At 46.1% G+C, this 25466-nt stretch overlaps 1 protein-coding gene across 4 annotated transcripts in view; it reads right to left on the minus strand.

Moving 5' to 3' along the window:
• Positions 1–25466, minus strand: part of COL22A1 (collagen type XXII alpha 1 chain) — a 337498-nt gene that overhangs the window by 239582 nt on the left and 72450 nt on the right. For all 4 annotated transcript variants that reach the window (XM_063726825.1, XM_054518874.2, XM_054518873.2 and 1 more), the window contains 3 exons: positions 17053–17164; positions 10659–10782; positions 5151–5426 (listed from right to left, as the gene is read on the minus strand). In XM_063726825.1, coding sequence (XP_063582895.1) covers positions 5151–5426; positions 10659–10782; positions 17053–17153 — 501 coding nt within the window. In that variant the 5' untranslated portion in view covers positions 17154–17164. The remainder of the gene's footprint in view (positions 1–5150; positions 5427–10658; positions 10783–17052; positions 17165–25466) is intronic.

Below are 25466 nucleotides of genomic sequence, written 5' to 3' on the forward strand. Positions count from 1 at the left end.
TCTGTTTTATTTCCTGTACAGACACCAGCCCAGAAACAGGAGAAAATGACAAAATGAAAAATTGTGGTTTTGAACAAAGCCTACTTTCAGAGACAGCCTGCTTTCTTCATTATCAAACATACTCGCAGCAGCTGGGCCTGCCTGGCAAGGCCGCAGGGACAGGGAAGGAGAGGAAGGAGACAGGAGGCAGGCCAGGGACAGAGCACACTGGCTTGGGATCTGGACAGAGGCATTCTCAGGTGGGGTGAGAGGTCCTCTGAGCCAAGAGGGGCCCCTTTCCGATTGCCTGAAATCCCAGCATCGCCCCAGCCACTCAATCCTTCTCTTCCTTTCCTCCCTGCCCCACACCCTGGAATTTCACCTCCTGATATCACTGTGCTCCCCCACTCCTGTCTGGAAGTCCTGCTCAGGTTTCTGCCCTCAGCAATCATGGGTTGAACTGCTGCATGGGTCTGCTTGGCTCCCTGGATCCCAGCTTCCCTCCATGTCCCACCCATCAGCAGCTTAGAGACCCTTTGCTGGCTGCAGTGTGGAAACCAATTAGGGAGCACAGATAGCTGGAAGACTGCACTCAGCACGGCCCAGTCTGAGCCTCAGCTCTAATTTTCTCTCATATCAGCTGGTCAAGGTAGGAAAACTGAACCTCAGTTTTCCTTTCTGTGAGATGGACTCACAGGGCTGTGGTGGGGACCAAGGGAAACAGAGCCCATGACAACACAGTGTCAGCCACAGATGAAGCTTCAGTGTAGAATGTGTAGTATGCCCCAAACCATGTGGCTACAAGTACCACAGCTGATGCTTCTGGAAGATTTACTAAGAGGTAGAGATGTATTGATTCTCCTATATATTTTCTTGATACTTGGTTTTAATATAAAAATGCAACATGGAACAGTCAATGGGTGTAATACCCCCATGGACACTATTCATTATTCTCTATTGCCTCTAACCCAGCTGAGAACTCCCCATGTGCCAGGCACTGTTAGGTGCTGTGTTTACATACTAGTGATCTCACTTAATCCTCACAATAACTCTGACAGGTGTGAGTTTCCACTGTCTCCTTTCTATAGATGAGGAAGTGAAGGTGCAGAGAGGTGAGGCCACTGGCCTGGGTGTTTTAGTCTAGTTTAGTAGACCTAGAAACGTCTATTCGAGAAGTAGCATCTTTATTTAATTTGGGCACACTGGTAGCAGAGCTGGAAAGTGAGTTAGGGAAAGGAAGTTAGCCAGTAAAGGGCTGTTATCAAGGGTGTTACCACTGTGAGCATCTGCAGTTTACACGTGTTGGGGAACTCTGGAGCCCATCAAGAATATGTGACTCAGAGTTAGGATGCCAAGTGGTGAGGGAGCTGGGGTATTGATACTCCAACTGCCACCAGTCCTTGGCGGAGGGCAGCTCCTGTGGGTGTTGATGCCTGCTTGATAACGGATAGCACTGTCTCTGGTAGAGAGGGAAAGCCCTCAGGCAAGACAGGTGCAGGCAGTTGGCAGCACAGCTGGTATGCACTGAAATAATGAGGACCCAGGGGGATATAGGTGGGGAACCAACCACTTCTGCTATACTAGGGTGTTGTATGTGGTGGGGATGTGTCCAGAAGGAAACTCAGGTCTGATTTCCAATCCCCTGTTTAGGGGTCGACCATATAATACAAATGGGTACCTTGGAGAGTACCAGGAAGCTAATCCTCTTCCTGTTTTCAAAACCTGACACCACCACCATGATAATGTGATAAAGATGGTGGTGATGATGTTCATGATGACTAGCATTTATTGAAAGCTGGCAGTATTCCAGGAAGTTTTATAAGCACTTCACATATGATACAGCATTTAATCACACAACAACCCTGTGGAGGGAGTGTTCATTTTTCTCATATTACAGCTGAGGAAACAGCACCAGAGAGGCTATAGGGGAGCTTGGACTCCAAAACAATATTGTTTAACTCAAAGGCTAGGACAGGCATTTTTAGGGATGTGGGGCTATTTGCTAAAGTTGGCTCTTGTTTTTAGGAGACTTTTAACTCAAATATAGTCTCCCACTAACTGAAATAGAAATATAGTGGAAATCTCGTTGTTGGATGTTTGGAACCAGGGTTAGAAGGATCTAATCTTGCTCTATATCTTTGGACATGTTCGTTATTCCCTCTGAGCCTCCATATCCTTGTCTGTAGAGTAAATGAGGGGCTGGATAAGATGCTCTCAGGGTTCCTTACAGCTCAGAGGGTATCTGTTTCAGGGACTGTTATTCAGGGGCTGACGGTAGAACCATGGAGCTCACAGAGCCAGAGTCCTAGCCTGGCTGCCAAGGCAGGGAACTTAAACAAGTCACCTGATACTTTTCAGTTGGAGTCTCCCCACCTATAAAATGTGAGGAGCATCCACCCACCTGGCCCGAATTTAGGATTAAGAGGGGTTGTGTTTGTGACCGTGATGCACACTCTGAGGGAGATAACAGTGATCCTTATTGTGTCATGAATACCCCATAGCTCCATCTTGTCCAGCCCTTTGATGTCTGTTATCTTAGGCAGGGAGAGGTTTGCAAATGGACCTGGAAGACGGGCTGTGTGAGTGGAAACCCCAACTGCCATTTGTTGGCTCTGTGATCTCAGAAGAGTCCTCAAATTCTCCAGGAGCGTCTCTCTCCATCTGTGAAATGAGGATGTCCACTCTATCTACTTTCTAAAGTTGTAAAGATTTTGGTCAGAAATGGGGTAAAGGAGCACTTTAGTGCAATGCCTGGCACAGAGTCTTTGCACAAGTAGCTAGAATTAGCAGCAGGCTGAATAATGATTTTATAGCTTTACTTTGATTTTACTATTTTTTGCTTAACTTGGTTCCACACCTATTATTTCATCCCCTCAGCAACTGCATATAAAAACAAACAGGGTGTGATCCCCGTTTCAGAGATTAAACAAACTAACAGATAAACAAAGCCTGGAAAACATGAACAGTGTGTGACCTGGGCGATGGTGTTACAGCTGGCTGGCAGTGGCTGGCATGTGAGCTGCAGTTTGCGTGTGTCTATCCTCCCACCTCTGCAAGCCCCAATCTCTCGTCTCGCCACTACCCCTGACCAACTCACTCTCAGCTTAATTTTTAAAAATCAGTATGCACAGAGTTGTTGATGATTTATCGTTCTGTTAACAGAGCAAGTTATGACAAAGTCTATAAACTTGTTTATGATGTCTTTTGCCGGAATGCCACTTCCTAAAATTTTATGTTTTCCAACTTACTCATTTTTTCTTACGGTTTATGTTTGACAGACCAGGAAACAATTTTGCAGCATGTATAACAAATAAGCAATTAGTATACAAAATACGTAAAGATCATCTAGAAATCATTCAGTAAAGAAAACTAGCATAGTAGTAAAACAGGGAAAGGATACGGCCTAGCATCACCAAAGGGGGATGTGGGAACCATCAGTAAACATAGGGAAGGATTTCCAGTCTCAATGGTAATCAGGCAAACGCAGATGAAAACCACAATATTACCCCATATGCCCAGCAGACTGGCAAAACAACAAAACATTATACACATATAATTTATATCTATATAATGTACCATTATATAGATATAATATATATAGATCAATATATAATGTTTATATATGTTTATATATTATATAGTTATATATAATGGTATATGTAATTATATAGATATAAATTAAATAAACATTATCTATATAATTTATATCTATAATGTATGTGTATGTTTATATACATAATGTTTAATGTTTATATATTATATATAATTTATATATTTACACACAACATATATATATACACACACACGCATACATACACACATATAAAGGTCACTTTCTAGAGCAATTTGAAATACGTGGGAAAGTTAAAAATTGTGTACCCCACAGCCCAATCATTAAACTTGAGGGTACATACCTCCAAGAAATGCTCTCAATTCATCTATATCTCAAGCTTAAAGGGCAGCTGTTGCTTACATTTTCCTCATAAGTAAAGTGCATGGAGATATACCCCCCTTTTCAAAGCCCAAGGCTTGCTAATTATGATAGTGATACATTAGAAACTATCTAAATACCACTAACAGGAGAATGAATGACATATGAATGAATATATAACAAAGTATTATGCTTTAGCTAAAAAAAAAAACAAAAGCTTAGACACATAATTTTGAGTAAAGAAAACAAAAAAAGCCAGATGTAGTCCATTATTTACATAAACTTCCAAGAATCTATCCTATGCCTAATGGTACTATATTTGCTTATGCTTATGTACACACGGATACATAAAATGGTTTTGGAAAGAGCTTTCCCCACATCATGTTTCCTGTTATTTCTCAGGCAGTGGGGGATGCTCTTGGGCATGGGAGCTAAGGTTGACTTCAGCTTGAAGACGGAACACGTGGATCACTGTGCAAGGTGTCTGTGTGTATTGTATTACGTACATACTTACGGTGTATGCATCTCTGTGGCTACAGATGTGGGTATGTATTTCCAGAGGGAAGAAAGAAAAATTAAAGAAATGAAAAAAAACAGAAGAGAAACGAAGTAAGGAGGGAAGAGAAAAAATAAAAGAAGGAAGAACGTTTATTCAGGATGTTCAGTTATTACCAGTTGTTATCCCTATATGGTGCAATGAGGATGGTTGCTGTTTATTTTCCACATATTTTCCAATTTTTTTTACAATCAAGGAAGAAGGAAAAAATCTGTATTTAAATTTATCAGAAACTATTATATATCTATCCACCTACCTGCATATATATATTCATATACATATGTACATATATGTATGTATGTGTGTGTGACCTTTGCAGACCTAGGAGCTACCTTTCTCTAAAATTATTTATGCAGCCAGAGCCATGTCAGTCTTGCTCTCTTTTGTGGGTACTGGTGTCCCCAGTGCTGAGCACAGTGCCTGGCACATAGTAGGTGCTCAATGTATATGTGATGAATGATGATGTAATGGTTGAATAACTGAATGAGTTAATACATGGATGATGGTGAATTGGGGTTCCAATATGGCAGTTTTCTGAGTCAGGGTCTTTCCTTCTAAGACGGTCCAAGGTGATGATTTGGTACATGGTTCATGCAGGTGTAGAGAACACTGAGGGCACTTAGCTCCCAAGGCTTCTCCCCGGTGGCCTGGAACCTGGGCTGCAGAAGGCCCCCTGGTACTCACGTCAATGGGCACACTGTCATAGAGGCGCTTGCCAATCACAGTCTTGCCCTGGATGTCAATGTTCTCCCGTTCCTCGATGGGTAGTGTCTGCACCAGCGCACAGTCAATGTACAGGGAGACGTTCTGGGCCTGGATGCTCAGGGCGATCTTGTGCCAGTCCCGGTCAAAGAGGTCATTGACCCGGGAACCTCGGAAGACCACCCTGACAGCATCTTTCACGGCACCCACAGCGTTGTACTCGACTGCCTTGTTTTCACCATCCAGCCGGATAGAGACCTAGGGAGGAAAGGACCAGAGACTCCTTGAGCTTCTTGGGGCCAAGGGAAAAGAAGAGAGTGGGAAAGGGGAGTTCAGAGTCAGACCTGGCAATCTGGAGTCAATCCTGGCTGTGACTCTTACCAGCTGGTAACCTGCCATCTGAGTTTGGACCAATTCCTTCACACCTCTGAGAGCCTCGGGTTCCTCCTCACACAATGATGTTAATGATGTCTACCTTGCAGGCTGTTCTAAACCCAGTATCAAAAGGAATAATTGCACTCATACATTAACGCAGGGGTCACAGCCTCAACTGTCTGGAAGGGCTATGCGGGTAAGAGAGCTTTGGTGAGACTCCAAGACAATTCATGCACAGAGGGGCTTGAGTTGTGAGACCAGCCAGAAATCCTAACTAGTTTCAGTGTCTTTTAAAATCGTGGGCTGGTTAAACCAAAAATATCTTCTGGCCTGACCTATTACCCTACACTGTCTTGGGGCTCCCATAAAATGTTTCTTGATAGCAGGGGTCTGATCTGTCTGTGTCATTGGGGTAGCCTTTGCAAAATGCACAGGCATTTTGTAATGGGCAAATTCTGGAGAAGATTTTACTGTTTTACTTCTGATTTTTTGTTTTGTTTTGTTTTTTGAGATGGAGTCTCACTCTGTTGCCCAGGCTGGAGTGCAGTGGTGTGATCTCAGCTCACTGCAGCCTCTGCCTCCCAGATTCAAGCAATTCTCTTCTCCTGCCTCAATCTCCCGAGTAGCTGGGATTACAGGTGTGCACCACCACACTCAGCTAATTTTTGTGACTTTAGTAGAGACAAGGTTTCACCATTTCGGCCAGGCTGGTCTCAAATTCCTGACCTCAAATGATCTGCCCACCTTGCCCTCTCAAAGTGCTGGGATTACTGATGTGAGCCACCGTGCTCAGCCTGATTGCTTTTTAATAATGAATAAATGAGTAGGTTCTCATCCATGTACTCATTTTGTCATCCCTCCAGAATATTCACCAAACATCCTGTGTGCCCAGCAGGCAACATGCCAGGTGTCAGGAACACAACAGTGGGCAACAGATACACAATCAGTGCACAAAAGTATGAACAGAATAGAAGGCACAGAACGTGAGTATCCATTGAGTGAATGAAATAGTATTTCCTTGTTCCATCTCTGCAAGGTTAGTCTTCATCTGCTCTAATATTCATGTGTTGCCCTTCCCTGGGGCTCCCTGCTCCCAGGACCTGACCTTTTAAGACTTCATCTTGGCTCCCGGGCCCTTTGGCTTCTAGTTGAGCTTGGCCCATGGGAAGTCCATTGGAATGGAGACCAATGAGCAGGAAGAGAGAGAGATGGAGCATTTATTCCTCCCACCCCTCCCGGCTTCCCTGTAGCTCCTGAGTGGCTTTGTCCCTCCATGTGCCCCAGTTCTTTGGACATATATCCTCCTCTGTGACTCTAGAACTCACCATCTCCTCCCCGTTCCCCTGCCTATCCAGGCCCAGGTGGTAGCTTCCTCCTGTGGCTGATCCTGGGATTCCTTGGCATTTCTTGCTGGTTTCCTTAACCCTTATCCCTTAACCGCATCAGCTCCCTTAACCCCAGTTACTTTGCTACAGCACTCATCAAAAATGTGGGCCCAGTGGGGGCTGTCTCTTGCCAGCCTGCATCTAAACCAATGAATCACTTTTTAGCTGTGTGACCTTGGGTAAGTTATTTAACCTTTCTACAGCTTCCTCATTTGTAAAATGGGACCAATAGTAGTGCCTGTTTGTGAAGAGGATTATATAAATTGATCCATGAAAATTTAATTAAATGAATTGTCATGAGGATTATGAGAATTATAATATATATAAAACATTTATATAGTATTATTTGCCAGGCACTGTTCTAAATATTTGCAACAATGAATTACGCAAGTAAGTTCACAGGCATCACAGCAGTGAAACCTTCTCTGATAAACACATACTCTTGGATTTTAACCTGGCCATCTGTTCTCAAATCCCAAGATGTGATTTATTGACTTTCTTCTTTTTTCTTTTTCTTTCTGTCATCCCAGCTGGAGTGCAGAGGGGTGATCTCAGCTCACTGCAACCTCAACCTCCCAGGTTCAAGCAATTCTCCTGCTTCAGCCTCCCAAGTAGCTGGGACTACAGGTGCGCACCACCATGCCCAGCTAATCTTTGTATTTTTAGTAGAGATTGGGGTTTCACCATGTTGGCCAGGCTGGTCTCGAACTCCTGACCTCAGGTGATTTGCCTGCCTTGGCCTCTCACAGTGCTGGGATTACAGGCATGAGCCACTGTGCCCAGCCATTTATTGACTTTTTTCATAGCACAGCATCAGTATATGAAATTATCTTATGCATGTCTTTTGTTCACCTTTTTGTCTTTCCCATCCATGCTTTTAAACAGGCACTTTCTCTCTTCATCTCTGTAATCCCAGTGGCTAAGAAAACACATGGTACACAGTGGCACTCAATAACAAGGTACTGAATGCATGAAGGAATGAACAAATGAATAAGAGTCTCTGTAGTTAAAGGAAGGTGCTCACATAGTGAAGGGGAATCAGCTACGTATTCAACACAACCTGGGTCTTCTGGTCTCTTTTTCTGTGCTCCACATGGCTTCAGTACAACCAAGGAAGACTGGGATTTATTTTAATTGCATCACCTATTTTATGCTATGAGTAGGGCATAAAATAGAAAACTATGAAACCCTGTCTAATGATCTAATACTTCTAATACGCATAAAGCTAATACTTCCATGACTAAACATGGTCTTCTATTTCATATGTTCGAGCACTGTGTCCCTGAACCTTCAGAGCTTCCTGGGGACATGACTTTCCCAATGTTTCTGCCTCTAGCATGATATAGAGCAAGGAAGGGCATCCAGCAGTCCGATGTCTTGTGTCTACCAATACTAGCTGGGTGGCCCTGGGGAAGGCACTTTCTATGTCAGCTCCATCAGCAAATCCTACTGGTTCTGTTTTCAAAATTAATCTACAACCTGATTGTTTCTCCTAATCTCACTATTACTGCCAGCATCCACACTTGCCTGGATCACTACTATGTTCTCCTAATTTGTCCTCCTATTTCTGGGCCTGTGCAACTCCACAGAGTCTCTTCTCAAACAAAAAGTCCCTACACTGGCCTACAAGACTTGTTGAAACCCAGCCTCAGTTTACCCAAATGACAAATGGGGAAAACGCCAGCTTTTAAGGGTGGTTGTAAATGGCAAATGAAAGCATGCACATATATATCTGTAGATGAACTTCTCTATCTGTAGATCTACCATGACTGACAGAGTGCACGGGCATGCAACCAACACCGCTCTGCTCACAGTTCATCTTCTTTATAGGTCTTTATCCAACTTTCCTTTGTCTAGCCAGTATTTCCCCAGGGCATGGAAGTGCGCATCACTGGCACTTCTGGTGATGGGCACTCAACCAAGCCTTGATTAACAAGGGTAAATTTCTGTGTGCCTCTTCACACAGGAATCTCAAATCTCAAGACAGTCTTCATCTCTGCATGGTTCTGTGGTATTTCATCCCATTACTCATTTTGACAGAAGGAGTGGAAGATGCACACATGGCAGACAGGGCACAGACAGCTCTGCAAATGCCATGAAGGAAGAGATCCCAGACTGAGGGGGCGGTGCAGGCTTTCCCACAAGAATGTAATGTCAGGTGCCCAGTCCCACTGCACCAGACCCTGAGAAAATGGAGAAGCAAGACCTGTGCAATTGGAGATGGAGTTGGACGGGAATGCAATGGACTTCTCCAGAAAAGTGGCCTCTAGAGAAGAATCCCGACTCCTCCATTCAGCCTCCCACTCTTACAAAATCAAGCCTCTCAGCAGTTAGTTTGAAAATGTCTCTGCATCTCAGTATGACCAGGGATGTTATGGAAAAATCATTCAACAGGACTAATTGATCAGGACAGGCTTGGAACAGAAGCCAGCTGAGCATGTGGTTAAAAGCACAGATGTGGGAACCTGAATGACTGGGTTCAAATCTCAACCCCTGCTCTTATTACCTGTCAAAAGGTAAGCAAATTTCTTAGCCTCTCTGTGGCTCAGCTTCCTCATAACTGTGATGCTAACAGTAGAAAATATTCATAGAGTTATTATGAAGACTAAATGAATTAGTATTTGTAAAGCCCTCCGAACAATCCCCAGCTCCTACTAAGAGCATGTACATGTTGATAAGCAAATGCATCTGAAGTCAGGGCCCAGCCTCAACCTGGGAGGGCAAGCTCATTGATTAAGAGTATCTTGCCCTCTCAGATGGCAGGCCATGAATGTGATTGCTGGAGTCCAATTGCTTGAGCATGCTTTTATTTTATTTTAGCCCCTAGTGAAAGTTTAGTCAGTATCTCCCAGCTGAAAGTGAGTAATATCTTCATCCAGTTCATTTTTCTAGGAGAGGAGAAAGAATCAGTTTGTCTATGACTTGAGAACAAGGGGATTTGAATTTGGCAGAGAACAAATAGTAGTGTTGCTTTTATCTCAAACCAACAGATTGTGTTGATGGCTTTGAATTTCAGATTACTCTTTCCTCACTGGACTGTGTGCTGGTGGAGAGCTGTCCTACCTTCATGGGAACTGAAAGCTGAAACACACCAGAGGTGAGTAAAGACAGGACCCAGAGCTTCATTCAGAAGAACACAGAAGGGAACTTCTCATGATGAGATTTTATTATGTATCAGGCACTGTTCTATATGCTTTACAAACCATTATTCCATCCGATTCTCCCACCAACGGTTCATGGTAGGTACTCTATTTTCCATTTTACAGCTAAGAAAACCAAGACTCAGAAAGATAAAGTAACCCATCCCAGGACCCACACCAATGAAGGAGTAGACACGAGACCTGAACCCAGGTCTATGTGACCCTGAGCCAGTGCCCTCCACTGCATCACGAAGCTGGGTCACTCATGCTGCCAATATAGCAGGTGTCACAGGACAGCAGAGTTGGCGTCCATGTCCTTGGCTAGACCAAGTGTCTCGGAGGACAGGAACTCAGTCTTCTTTACCCCCATCAGAAGGCCTGGTACTACATTATCATTAGGACAAGAAGCTGGACCTCTTGGGTCTCGTGACATCCCCCCTGCAAGTCCTCTGAGCCTCCGTACGCCAGGCTCTCGATCTCTCTAGGCCCAGGGATAAGAGCCCTGGAGAAAACATGGTGGGTGGTGCCATCCCCTGTGGGAGGGGAACAGAAAGCTCAGGACCACTGAGATAAGGCACTGTGGCCCTTACCTGTGGGATGCCGTACTGGTCGATGACCTGCCAGATATACCAGTCTTCCTTCCGAGAGGTTTTCCTGAACCGGAAGGTTGTGACAAAGGCGTACTCATCAGGTAAACCTTGGGGGAACACATCCCTGGAGAAAAAGGAAGACAAACACACCAGGCTTGGCGATGAGAGCAGGGAGCCAGCAAAGTGAGCCCACACAACCCACCAGTGATCAAGCCCTGCCAATTTGACTTCTTAAATATTTCCACCATCCACCTTCTTGGCCTGCCTTCACTGCCTTCTCCTTAGGTCAGGGCCTCAAAGTGACCTAGACCATCATCATAACCCCTGAGGCTCCAACATCAGCACCTTCAAATCCATCCCTATGGTGCGTCTGCTTCCATCTCTCCACCACCACCATGACTGATGACATCCACAGTAAACACTAAATCGTCACACCTCCGGGATCAAATATGGAGAAACTCCCAGCTTCGCCGCTCCCTGCTGCATCCCTCCTCGGCCAGGACAAATGGGTATACCTTATCGTGCTTGGTGCCCTGTCCCAGATGCCAGGATGCCATGGTCTGAATGTTTCTGTCTTCCTAAATCCATATGTTGAAATCTTCACACCAAGGTGATGGTAACAGAAGACGGGGCTTTGGTGGCGGGTGATTAGGTCATAAGGGCAGAAAGCTCATGAATGGGATTTGTGCCCTTATAAGAGACCCCAGGGAGCTTGTTTACCCCTCCCACCGTGTAAGAGTACAGGGAAGGATGGTGTCTATGAGGACCCTGATCTTAGACTTCCCAGCCTGCAGAACTGTGAGGAGTAAATGCTGTGTATAAGCCACCCAGCTTAGCTTATGGTGCTTTGTCATAGCAGCCAGAATAGACTGGGATGTAGCACATCCTCTTCTCTCCCACAAGGCCCAGGTTCCTGCCTGGCCTGTGGAGCCAGCCCCTCACCTCGGGGAGGCCTCAGCTCCCTGTTGCTCCACCCCCACCAAGTCCTGGGGCTGCTTTTCCTCTTCCAAATTCAGAAATGAAAATTGTTAATTCTCTCTATGGAGGCTCAATCCCCCGCACCGAGAACCGAGATGCCATCCCTCAGTCCCTCTGTCCTCGGAGCACTCTCAGGCCAGCTGCCCTTCCATCTTCCTCTGTATCATGAACAGGGCACCTGAACTCCCTCCTGCCTCTTGCATGTCAGCACAGAACCCCGCCACCCCCACCAACACGCAGCCTCTCCTGACTGCACATCCCCAGCCGGGACCTGAGCCATCTCCCTCTTCCCCTCTTTCTTCCTCTCCTTCCCTCCACAACCGGGTTCTGGGAAACATCATTGACATCACCCCCTCCTTCCTCATCTCTCCCCATCTGCTTGACTCACCGCCACCTGTCTTCCAGCTCTCCAGACTCCCCATGTTTTCCTCGTGAGGTCCCTGGTGAGGAAACACTGACAAATCCCTGTCCCTCAGCACCCACTTGGGTCCCTGCAGCACGGCAGGCACTCCATAAAAGTTGAAGGAATGCAGAACTTTGAAAACTGTCAACAGCCATTTCCATGGAGAAACCTCTCTTTCGCCAGTGCTAGTACAGGACCTGGTTGATTTTCCTGGAGGACGCATCCTAGACAACACATATGTGGGAGCTGCCCCAAGCCTTGTAGTAGTCTGAGCAGCCTCCCTGGCCCCCACCCACTCGATGGCAGTAGCAACCCCTCACTCAGTTATGACAACAAAATTGCCTCCAGATACTGCCCAAGGTCCCCTGGAGGGTGGGGGTGAAATTTCTCTTAGTTGAGAACCACTGATCTATCCTAGACTTACATCCTATCAAAATAAAGTTTAGCTTACTTTTTCATAGTGTTTCTCAGATTCAATAAAGCACTGACACTTAGGATCTCATTTGACATAAGAGTCTAAGATTTAATAAAAATACATATCTTTTGAGAGCTTAACATAAGCTCACCACAACTCTTTTCACATATTGCCTAATTTCTTCCTCACGAGAATCTATAAAGAAGGTATTACAGGCGTGAACCCAGGAGGCAGAGCTTGCAGTGAGCCAAGATCATGCCACCGCACTCCAGCCTGGGCGACAGAGCGAGACGCCATCTCAAAAAAAAAAAAAAAAAAAAGGTATTTTGATCCTCGTGCTATAGCTGAGGGCACCCAGGCTCTGAGGGGTTAACTCCATGCCATCTGGCTACTAAGTGGCAGAGGGAGACACACCTGGGACCTGCTCTCCTAGGCTCTTCTCTTAATCACCAGCTGACTGCACCTTAACTGCAGAGCCAGCTGAGGCGGAGCCCAATCCTGCCCTGGGGGCTGGGGACTGCCTCAGGAATGTACATGACATTGACTTCCCTGCTGGAGGAGGTGGACCCTGCCTGGCCAGACAGACAGGAAGGGAAGTGGGGAGGCGTCTGAGTTCCTGGTTCTCAGACTTGGAGATCCGCAGGGACTTTGTTTGGCTGTAGGACTTGCAAGCAAGATTCTGATTCTCAGTTTACAGCTCAAGGCTGGGAGATGATGGCCCAGTTGTTCAAAGTCATTCTCTGAGTTGGGATTTCACCCAGGATCACATCCAGGTAGTAGGAACAGGGCCCATCACTCATAGCACCTGGGCCTCCCTCAGCATTCAGAGACACCCTCAGTCACTGCCCATGCAGGAAGAAGATGGGGCCTCCCCACCTGCATCCCCAGAAACACGCTTTGTAGCCACAGATCAGTATGCTGCTTTGTTTTTCATTTTCTCTTTCTTTTCTTTCTTTCTTTCCTTTCTTTTTTTTTTTTTTTTGAGACAGAGTCTCGCTTTGTCTTCCAGGCTAGAGTGCAATGGCATGATCTCAGCTCACTGCAACTGCCGCCTCCCAGGCTCAACCAATTCTCCTGCCTCAGCGTCCCAGGAAGCTGGGATTACAGGCGCCCCCCACCACACCTGGCTAATGTTTTGTGTTTTTAGTACACAGGGTTTCAGCTAATTTTTTGTATTTTTAGTAGAGACATGGTTTCACCACATTGGCCAGGCTGGTCTCGAACCGTGGACCTCAAGTAATCTGCCTGCCTTGGCCTCCCAAAGTGCTAGGATTACAGGCATGAGCCACAGAGCCCAGCCATTTTCTCCTTATTTTCTTAATGAATCCAATTATGCTATTTTTTTTTCCCTGAACACACTTTCTTCTTATACCTTGGAAATACACACAGACGAGTATATCATAAGAAAAAGTACAGATTTATCTGTTAATGACTTTTTATTCCCCTGATTATAATAACTTTTGCTTAATACACACACATATGTGGGTATATGTGCATGTGTGTGTGTGTGTATATATATATACCTACATGTGTGTTTATATATGTACCCATATGTACCTATATATACATACATATGTGTATCACTCATTTTAATCAGGGAGAAAAAAGATCATTAACAGAAAACATCTAAAGAAAGGAAACAGCCGAAACCAATCTTTTCCACAAATAATATAGCAGATGTGAGATGACAGTGGAAGGGTAAAGGGTATGTAATTAGAGGACCTGAGTTTGAGGCCAGCCTCTGCTTCTTCTGACCTGTGAGGTGTTGAACAAACCACTGTCCCATTTTGAGTCTCAAATGTACCAGCTAAGTGAAAAGTGTAATACCTGCCTTGCTCGTTTCTGTTATTGTCATGAGAAATAAATTAGATAAGATGCGTCAATGCCCTTTAAATATTAAACAGGTGAGAAAAAATATAAATATTGAAAGTGACAACTCTTTTCTTTATGAACAAAATTAACTTGCAAACTAAAATTTTATGTATGTGTGTTTAAACTTCAAAGCTTTAGAAATTAAAAGTATAATATCCTTTCTCGAAATGAAAGAGCTTTGCCAATTTGATTTTGTTTTGGGTGCTCTGCCATTAAAACAAATGTGGAAATTCCTCCTCAGAGCAACTCTCAGAGAACAGGAAGGAGCCCAAATCCGTGACCCAGAATCGGGGTCCCATGCTGTGTTCCACAGAGCATTGCCTGAATTCGGCCGCTTTGCTCTTTGATGCAAGTGCCTCCTTAGAAGGTTAGCAAACAGAGTGGTCCTTGGTTAGACCCTTCCACTAGATTTGTGTAACTTTTGCTTTCTTTATTTTGTTCCTTCTCCTTTGCATTTTTTTCTTAAAGTTCCATGGGATTTTTTTTCTGCTTACAAGTGGAATGGGTGGTGAACTGGACATATTAGGCAAAGAAGTGTGGGGGAGTGAAGAAGGAAATAGGGTGTAGACTCTGCTCATCCCTGTGCACCCCCCACATGAGCATGGGGCCAGGTGATTCATAATAACATCCTCCAGCACCTGGCTGTGTGTGGCGAGAGAACAACCTCGTTGTCTGGGTAAATGACTCTCTCAAGAGTTGGCTGACAGCGATTACTGTCTTTGTTTCATGAAAACGAGACTCAGAGAGGAAGTGACTTGTCTCATTTCTTCTTCTGTAAAATTGCTCTTGGAATGCAGACACTGTGAGCCATGGATGAAATGACATTAGGGTCTGACACAGTGCCTGGTGTGTGGTTGGCACTCAGAGAATGTTCATTGAATTAAAAAAACAAAAAGGATCACACACATGCAGAAACCCATACTCTATGAGCTGGCGTTCAAAGCCAGTCTTTGCCAGACTAGCAACTGAAAAAACATTTTCACTCGTTACGGGCTGTTGACTCATTCATTCAGCAAATATTTCCTCATTCCCTACTCTGGGCAGGGCTTAGTTGGGTGCCGAGACTGTAGCAGAAACCAAGGCTCAGTTCCTTTCTAGGACTTCTCATTGAGCAGGGGAGATAAAACTATTGCAGAACTGATCAAGTAACTTCAACACATTTCGTACAGAAGTACAAATTGGGAGGAGGGTAGGTAAGGGGAAGGCCTGACTTTGGGGATTCAAGGAAGGCATCTAGAGAGCATAATGGGTGAGCATGCTTTGCAGGATGAGCAGGGCAGGTGTCCCAGGTAGAGGAAGAACATGAACTAAGGCCTCCCAGTGGGAAGAGGATGCCTGGGAGGACCCAGAACAAAGACAGGAGGCAGACAGGGAGGCCTGGAGGATGAGCCAGGAGGCCACAAAGGCAGGACGGGGCTGGGTCACACAGGGGCCTTCCTCTTCCCGGCCTTTTAGTTTACTTAAGAACACTGGAGGCAATTAAATATTAGTAGTTTAAAGATGGAAGACAGGTCGCATAACACAATATTGTCAGAGGTGTGTGAACCAGAGCAACTCCATCTTAAACAGGAGCTGGGTAAAATGAGGCTGAAACCTACTGGGCTGCATTCCCAGATGGTGAAGGTATTCTAAGTCATAGGATGAGATAGGAGGTCTGCACAAAATACAGGTCATAAAGACCTTGCTGATAAAACAGCTTGCAGTAAAGCAGCCGGCCAAAACCCACCAAAACCAAAATGGCCATGAGAGTGAGCTCTGGTCGTCCTCACTGCTACACTCCCATCAGTGCCATGACAGTTTATAAGTGCCATGGCAACGTCAGGAAGTTACCCTATATAGTCTAAAAAGGGGAGTCATGAAGAATCCACCCCTTGTTTAGCATATCATCAAAAAATAACCATAAAAAATGGGCAATCAGCAGCCCTTGGGGCTGCTCTGTCTCTGGAGTGGCCATTCTTTTATTTTTTTACTTTCTTAATAAACTTTCTTTGACTTTGCACTGTGGACTCACCCTGAATGCTTTCTTGCACGAGATCCAAGAACCCTCTGTTGGGGTCTGGACTGGGTAACAATATCACTTTTGTTTTCGAAAGATTTGTCTGCCTGTAATAAGAATAGAGCATTCATTTTGGTATCATCTTTAGCCCCTGACTGGAGGCCCAATAAGTGTCAGGAACTGGACAAATCTTTACATCATATCCTATCAATAATGTTGCAAGGCAGGAACATTCACTTTGGATTGAAAACATGAGAAAATTGAGGCACAAGGGCAATCAGTAATGTGTAAAGCCAAGTACCCAGTCAACGCTGAAACTCAGTCTCAACTGACCAAAGCCACTCCGTGATTCTGGTGAAACCAAGCCTGCCATGAATGCAGTGTCAGGTCCCTAGTAGGTGCTATGCACTACTAAACCATACACATGTGTTATTTCATGAATGGACAGAAAAACACATGTATGAATGAATGATTAATGCCAAATGTGTATGGAAAGATAGGTGTAGAAGGATCAGAGAACCAATGAAGGCAATGATGATAGATTGGCTAAAAAGCAGGTCGAATTCCCTGGTCCAGTGGTTCAGCTGCTTCATCGCGGGGCAGCCTTACAAGGCACTGAGTAGGTTAAAGCCCGGCTCAGTGCCAAGTATGAAACAGAGGCTGCTGGGCCCCTTTCTTGCCCTTTCCCATGACACCCTGTGCAGGTCTGGAAAGAGAAGTGGCCACTCACTCAGTACTTTGCACCACAGGGAAGGATCCCATCCGTACATAGGAACTCTGAGCTCCATTCTCTCTCTTCCCCAAGATTTCCTTCACACTGAACAAATCCATCAGGTCAAAACCTGTACAAAGAGAAGAGCTGGGAGTGAGTTTGGAGAAGGAAGAGTATAAAAGACAAAGGAAAATCACATCTGCTGTCTGCAAAGGCAGTCTGCCCATCCTGCCCCAGGAGAACAGATCAGGAGGGAATTGTTCAAAGACACATTCAGGGAGAAAACATAAGCACCCGAGTAATGAGATGTACAGCTTTGGATTCAACTCCAGGAAAAAGATGCAGAAGAGCACAGACACTGGCTTTCTCAAGAAAATGTGTGTGCATGTGGTTAAGCGTGAGACAAATGGAGGGTGTCCTGGTTGTGTGAGGGCCACAGGGCCTTTGTGTTCATGAAACCCAGATGTGTGCCCTTCGCTCATGCAGGCTGGCTCTGCAGGCAAACGGCCACTCAGGGTTTTCCTTCCTGCAGCCGTATTTTTGCCGTGCATTTGGACTTTATGTGGGTAACAGTTTGGCAGCTTTTAAGTTCCATGATTTTTAAAGAAAGAAACATCAGAGAGGAATAAACTGTCTTCATGATACTGCATTATTTGAAATGATTTTGTTTTGTTTTGCTTTGTTTTTCCTTAGTTCAGTTTAATTTCCCTCTAAGAGAGGACCTTATATGCACTGTCAATGTAAAGTAACAGAAAAATCAGGGGCTTTGGACTTGGGTGAGGCCCAAGGGTAAGGACGGGGGTTTGATCCTGAGCGGCCATGTGTATGTGACACTGGGCAAGTTACGTGACCCACAGGAGTCCCGGGTACTTCACTGTGGAAGGACAGCAATGATGCCTACTGGGTAGGGCTCTGTGATAATTGTGTAAGACCCTAAATATGCGTCACTCAGCATATGGTGAGAAATTCATAGAGTGGGTTTCTTTTTACGAGTTATTCCCCACAACCACCAGCACATGCTCGTCCACATTCCCCCACAATGGGATGCTTTCTGCAGACCAGGTTCTCAGAGGGGCCTCAGGACAACACTCGTTCTGGAGGCTAACAGTGTGACTCAACACCCGCCTGAAACTCTCTCTCTCAGACACTGGGGAAAGCTCTCAGCAGGTTACAGGGAAGCCGGCTGAAGGCAGGCACCAGGCTGAGCTCATCTGTGCACCCCCAGGGATGATATACTTCTCGGTATTCGCACCTAACCCATGAGATTTTAGGAAGAGTTCCTCACTGTTTCCAATATTCTAAGGCACTACTGGAAAAAAAAAAAAAACAGGAAATGGACTTGTAGGACTAACATAATGATTAAAGCCTCTTAGCCTCTTTTACCACTAAATTCTGCCCAAAGAGATTATTTATTCATTCAGTACGTGCTTTTGAGAGCCAGGGCCACGCCAAGCATTGTGTAAGAAATGTCAGGGAGGGAAGCAGGTAGTCTGATGTAGTTTGAGTACTAGAACTGGACAGATCTGGGTTGTGATCGTATCACCATGTCTTTGCTGGGTGACCTCAGGCAGGTTGCCTGACATCTCTGAGCACTGGTTTTTTTCATCTGTAAAAAGGGGATTATTTTCGAATGTACCTCATTGCTATGAGACTTAAATGATACAAAGTTCTTCATACAGTACCTGACATACAGTAACTCACCAACAAAGCACTTTTTATATTTACTGTTTTCTCATCACAATTGCAGCATCCTCTAATGCTAAATTCTGTCCACAGATGTCATGTATTTATTCAATAGATGTTTTTGAGAGCTTGCAATATGCCAAGCCCTGTGAGCTCCAGGGTTGGAGCAGGCACCAACACAAAATCCTGGCTCCAGGAGAACTGGAACTGGTGGGGACCCCAGAAATAAGGAAATGCGCAGTGCAAGTGTGCAGTACAATTCCAGGCATGAAAAGTCAATGAGCAGGGGCAGCACTGGAGAGGAACAGAGCTGGGGCAACAGGGAAGGTGCTCCGGGAGGAAGCTACCAGGTAGAGGCCTGCTCTGGCCTGCGATGGTCTGGGAAGGGGGTTCTGAGCAGGGCAAGGTTGCTCTGGGATTGAAACCCTGCACTTTTTGTATTAGACCGTTCCCTGCCCTTTGCCATCCTGAGGTTGTCAAGTTCTCGGAAAATGACTAAGAGCTGCCATTATGTCATTTTTAAATAGCATTTCACACACCGGCTATTTAATGGAATTCATGATATAATTATTAAATGATATTGGGTCCTTAAGATGGGAACAGTATTCAGAAGCTTCATCATAGATGGAAAAAGCACCCCTCCAAACCGTGCTTGTTTACACACACTAGTGTGAGTGATTCAGCATCTCTGGAGACGGTTGGTTTGTGGGAGAGAGCAGGCACCCACAGTCCCACAACTGAGGTCCCCTGTGGTGCATGGGTTGATCCAGCTGAGAAGCTGCCACTAGGGACAGGCTGAGTGAGGCCAGCTTTCCTGACCCGCCAGCTGCTTGAAGACAGGGCCCAGCTTGCTGAGTTCGCCACCCTATCCCCCTCAGGACCTGCAGGGCTGGCCCACAGTGCAGATTTGTCAAACTGAACATAGAGCCTCAGTCTGAGCCATAACGCAGCCTTGGTCCCTGGGAGAGACTGTGTGGAGGAGAGAACACCCAGCACGTGGACCAGATACTCCTGAGTGAAGTCCTACAAATGAGCTGTGTGGCCTTGAGCACGAGCCTCAACCTCTCTGGGCTTGTTTCCTCTGCAGTTTTGTAAAATTGGGATAATAATAACAGAGTGTAGTAGACAAGTAAGGGTTATGATAACAATTTACATGCAAGTCCCTGTTCCCACACTTTCTCTCCCTGCCAGTTCTCAGGTAATTTACTCAACCTCTCTGGACTTCATGTCTTCATCCACCAAATGGGACATTAAGAATAACCAGTCAGCTGAGCACAATGGCTCATGCCTGTAATCCCAGCACTTTGGAAGGCCAAGGTAGGTGGATCACTTGAGGTCAGGAGGTCAAGACCAGCCTGGCCAACATGGTGAGACCCTGTCTTTACTAAAAATATAAAAATTAGCCAGGGGTGGTGGTGGGTTCCTATAATCTCAGCTACTTGGGAGGCTGAGGCAGGAGAATTGCTTGGACTCAGAAGGTGGAGGTTGCAGTGAGCCGAAATCGCACCATAGCACTCCAGCCTGGGCGACAGAGAGAGACTCTGTTGCAAAGAAAAAGAAGAATAGAAAAGGAAAGGAAAGGGGAAGGGAAAAGGAAAAGGAAAAGACCAGTCATCAGGCCTGGACAGGACAATGGCCCTGCACAGTGTCTGCCTGTCTGCCGGTGGCAATACATTCTGACTCTACTATTAGACATTCATGTCTTGGAAAATCACTTTGAGTTTTAAATGAGAAAATGTAGGAACATGCCTGAAACACAACAGTTGCTCACCAAATGCTGGATGCTCTAACGGGTCCCTCACCCTGAATGAGAGCATGATCACTCCTCTAAACCCTCACAAACTCTAGATAAACATGTGGCATGGACAGGTGGGTGAGTCTCCCTGACACTAACATCCTGTGATCCTGGCTAGGTCACTTTCTTTCTATCAGTATCCTCATCTGTAAACTGGGAGAATGGGTGCAATTTGATCATCTTTTGTGTTTTTAGCACCAAAAACTGTTGATCGTATTTCCCCCAATTCTTGCCATGGCTGTGAAGAGTCCCAGTCAAACTGCATTTTTTGCATAACAGTTAATTTGAATGTGCAATTGTATGCAGTGAAGAATCCCTCTGTTCAGTATGCCGGGAGACGGGAGTTAACGGGAGTTAACAGAACAGCCACGGTTCCTACTCAAAGCCATGGGGTGAATCCCAGGTAAAGGTACAATGCATATCGGGCATTTATGATGTTTAACGCAGCCCAAGGCAGTCTGCTTCCACACAGTGTTCCAGCTGGGAGACTGAGGAAGTTATCTGGTTTTGCTGAGCCTGTTTCCGTAACTGGAAAAATGGAGAGAATAATTTATTGCAGGGCTGTCAGGAGACCTGAGTGATGATGGGATTAAATACCTGCGGGGAAGCCAGCACTCAGGAGTTGCTCGGTCAACCCCACTGTTCCTGCCTGGGGACCACAATGGGAACCTGTTGACCCAAGTAAAGTTTGGTCCCCTAGCAATAGCTCTGCCACCACCCCAGAGCCCCGCCTCTTTCACTCTGGTTATAAGGACCAGGCCTCCAGGGTGCATGACTGGGAGCAGCCGCCACACCCACCAGAGAGGGAGTCCTGGGGAGTCCCTGAGAGATCCCAAGTTGGATGAGGCCAGTCACCCAGACATTGGGAGACATTCACCAAATGCATGCTGCGAGCACTCCCTCTCCCTCATCTCCCCCCTGCACTGCTGTTGACATAGCCCCCAGCCCACCTGAATAGGGCCTCAATGCCCCAGAGGCTGCAGTCTCAGCATTGCCTGGGGACAGAAGCATGGAGTCCCCACAGCTCTGGGCTCCCAGGCAGGCCCAGTGAAGAGCAGCTGTTGGAACTGACTGGGCCTCATACAACAAGGGGCCTTTGACAACCCACCGGGCTTCTCCTGTATTGGGGCCCCTGTGTCTGGAAGTGTCCTGGGGCCTGAGGAGCCCCAGCAGTGGGAGGGGCTGGTGCCTCTGAATGGGGGAGCTTGGCCATGAAGACCTGGAGGGCCCCGCGGTTCCAGGGTTCCATGAAACTGGTGCCTAAAGTGTACAGTCTCTTAGGATGAGATGTTGTCCCAGAGAAAGGCAAAATAGGTGAGAACAGGTTTTGAGACCAGCCCATTCTAGGTTCAAAACCTGGCCCAGCCCTGGCCTGAGGTGGGACGTGTCCTGGTGGCCTCCTCCTCAGTGATGCAGGGGTGAGGACATGCCTTGCAGGGTTGTCACCTTGAGGGGCCCAGACAGCACCTGGGAGTTCTTGAGTTGGGAGCTGGGGGAGGGGGTCACTGCTGAAGAAAAGCAGCAGCCAGTGTAATTGAGGCAGTGGAAGCAGTGGCGTGTAGGGAAGGAGAGCACCACAGCTGGCCACACCTGGGTTCTTGTCCCTGTTCTCAGACTCAGCAGCTCCACGGCTTTGGGGCAATTTCTCAGCACCTTAAGCCCCCATTTGTCGTCTGTGCAAAGGGGATAGGCAGCCACTTCTCAGGGCCACCTGAGGAATCTCACAGAGGTGGGGTCCCTGGAGGCTCATGGGGAGTGAGGGCTCTTACTCAGAGGAGGCTCACAGGTGGCTTCCGCAGCCCCCCAAACACTCATTGAGGGATGAGGGAGAGTGAGGAGAGCCTAAGAGCTGGTCCAGAATCTGGGCAGACACATGCCCACCCTGGGAAAAGTCAGGGCCAGGAACTGCAAAGTGGGCTGGTCTTCTACTTCACAGCACCATCAAACACCACTAAAAATGGACACCTTTTTTTAGTGTCCATTTGACACTAAATATGACATCTGCTTTTCCCCTCAGCAGTCATATTGGAGAGAATATATGAAATAGACTTGTTTTCAAAAAGTAAGCCTATGCTCTACTTTCTGGTTCCACTTTTATTGGTTTCAGTGAACAAAAACAAAGAGTTGAATACAACAAAACTTGGAACAACAAGGAATTAACTAGGTGGCAGCAAAGGGCACCAAAAAAAAAAAAAAAAAGATAAATTGCCCAAAATAAATAAGGGCTGGGAAGGAGAATAAAAAATGTTCCCGAGGAAAGCAGGCTGTGATGCAAGGCACTGTGAGATAAAAAAAGCAATTGTTTCATGCAAAAAATAGAGGGAGCACCTCGCTGAATCCAGGGAAGCTGCTGGAACACGTGGTGTCAGAAGACCTTAGCGATGCCCCAGGTCACTGGTTGAACCTGTTGTGCCAGTCACCTACTGTGTGCTCCTCACCTCATCCAGCAAAGGTCGACCTGGATGGAACTTTGCTGCTGCCCTCCCCCACCCCCTTAGCTGCCTTAGTTCCTCTTGGAGTTTCCATGGGTCTGGGCAAGATGCAGGCAGCTTATGTTTATGGGGCCTCCTCCTCCAGTAGATGGAGAGCTCTTTGAGGAAAGGGATGATTTGATCTGTTTCTCCATCCTTAAAATGCCTGCTGCTTTTGCTGTTCCTGTTCGAGCATTTGAGGGTTGTTTGTGGAAGGAGAAAAGAAGAGAATGAAGGAATTCATGACCCACTATAAAGGGCCTCCTATGTGTTAGATGCTGCGTGGGCTGCTCAGGCTGCAATCATGAACAGGCATCTGGGCTACTGTGGGATGTCAGGACCCACGGCGAGGGTACACTGGCTGGGAATAGGGTGGGCTGGTGCCGGTCAGGCTGGGCTTTCGTCGGCTCCATCGGGGAGTTTGGGTTTCTTTCTTCAGGCAATGAAGAGCCACAGAGGGCTTTAAAGTGAGGGAGAAATACCATCTGGTCTCTATTTTCCAATGTCATTCTGGCAGCAGCGGATGGAGGGGCAAGAAGACTGGCCAGGAGTAGGTAAATGTACAATGCACACTGGGCATTTGCAAAGTTTAATGCAGCCCAAGGCACTCTGCTCCCACACAGAGTTCCAGCTGGGAACTGGAGGGCAGAGATGAGGTGAGTGAGTGAGATGAGGGCAGGTGAGGAGGGAGGGATGGAAGAAGCAGTTGAATTGGAGAGCTGTTTGGAAGGTACCATGGGTAGGACTTGGTGATTATCTGGATGGGGGGCCCAAGTGGGAAGAGAGAGAAATCCAGGATGTCTGTGGCCAAATTTGAGACCTGCACATGCCTAACATATGCTTTAAGCATTAAGTAGCTAAACTTCTAGAAAAGTTGCCTAACACTTTTATTGGCTAGAATTTGTAGAACATTTGGTTATTAGAGCTGAGAGGGACTCTTGAAGACATTCTGTAGGATACGCTGTTATATATAGGTGAGGAAACTGAGGCTCAGAGAAGTCAAAAGATTGACCCAAGGTTGGCTGGCTGGTGAGCAGCAGGGCCCTCTAAGACCTATGCCTCCAATCTCCTGCGTCTATTCTCATCCTTGTGCTCACAGATCCAGCCTAGATATGCCCTAAAAATAGCCAGAGTCATTTATGGGAAAGCCTGGAGGTGAGGCTTTTGGGGACTGCATTTTTTCCAGAATACAAAAGCTGTCCCTATTACCCAATGGCATTTAAATTGGCAAATTTGAGGCTCCATCTCTCCACAACTCCCTCTTCAGCCTGAACATGGCTAGAGTGGTTTTCTGGGGCTGGTTATAATTAGAGGAGATGGTAGATAAAGCAGGTTCTCTGTGCATTCAGAACTGCACAAACGGTGTTTGCTCTGTAGACTGAAGGATGCCCAGCTGACATTGTGATTTCTTTTCCAGGGAGACTCCAAAGAGGGAAGGGAGGCTTCAGGACTCCTCTGGCTGTGGACTGACACAGGAGGGCCCATAATAGAGGGTCCTGGTCACCAAACAGACTCTTTGGAAGGATCCTCCACATATGCCATAGACTAAGAAATCTGTTCAAAGTCCTGCATTTTCATGTGTGAGTACACACACACACACACACACACACACACACACACACCTGAATCTTCCCAGCAAGAATCAGTTATTATTATTATTATTATTATTATTATTATTAAGAAAAGGTCTTGCTCTGTCACCCAGGCTGCAGTGCAGTGGCATGATCTCAGCTCACTGCAACCTCTTCCTCCTGGGCTTAAGTGAACCACCCACCTCAGCTTTGGCTAATCTTTTCATGTGTATTTTTTTGTGTAGAGATGGGGCATGCACCACCAGAGTTGGCTGATTTTTTTGTGTGTATTTTTTGTGGAGACGGGGTTTCACTATGTTGCCCAGGCTGGTCTTGAACTCCTGAGCTTAAGCAATTCACCTGCCTTGGCTTCCCAAAGCTCTAGTATTACAGCCATGAGCCACTGTGCCCAGCCAGAATTATTCTTAAGTAGAAAATAATTGCTATTCTTCAGTCTATAGAATGACAAAAAAAGCTTTAAATTCATTCTGAGTTACAGATGATGCAGGCAGATTTGTTTGTTCATTTGTCTGTTTGCCTTCCTTCCTTCCACCCTTGCTTTCTCCCTCCTTTCCTTTCTTCCTTCTCCCATCCATCATTTTGTCCATCCCTCCATCCAGCCTCCCATCCAACCATTCATGTTCCATGCTTTGATTAATGTTTCTTACTTTCACTAATTCATTCATATATCCATCCATTCATTCCACAAACATTTGTCACATTTCTTCTAAGTGCCAGGTACTGTCCTCTACTCTTAAGACACATAGAATAAAGCCCAAGTATAAACAAGTCCTGCTCTCAAACAGCTCATATGCTTGCTGGGGAGGTAGACAGGGACGCAAATAATTATAATGCCTTCAGATTGGAGTTATCAGAATAGAATAAAATGCTAAAAGAGCAACTAATTGCCCT

Source organism: Pongo abelii, chromosome 7, assembly GCF_028885655.2.
Source record: "Pongo abelii isolate AG06213 chromosome 7, NHGRI_mPonAbe1-v2.0_pri, whole genome shotgun sequence".
Classification (NCBI taxonomy): Eukaryota; Metazoa; Chordata; class Mammalia; order Primates; family Hominidae; genus Pongo; species Pongo abelii.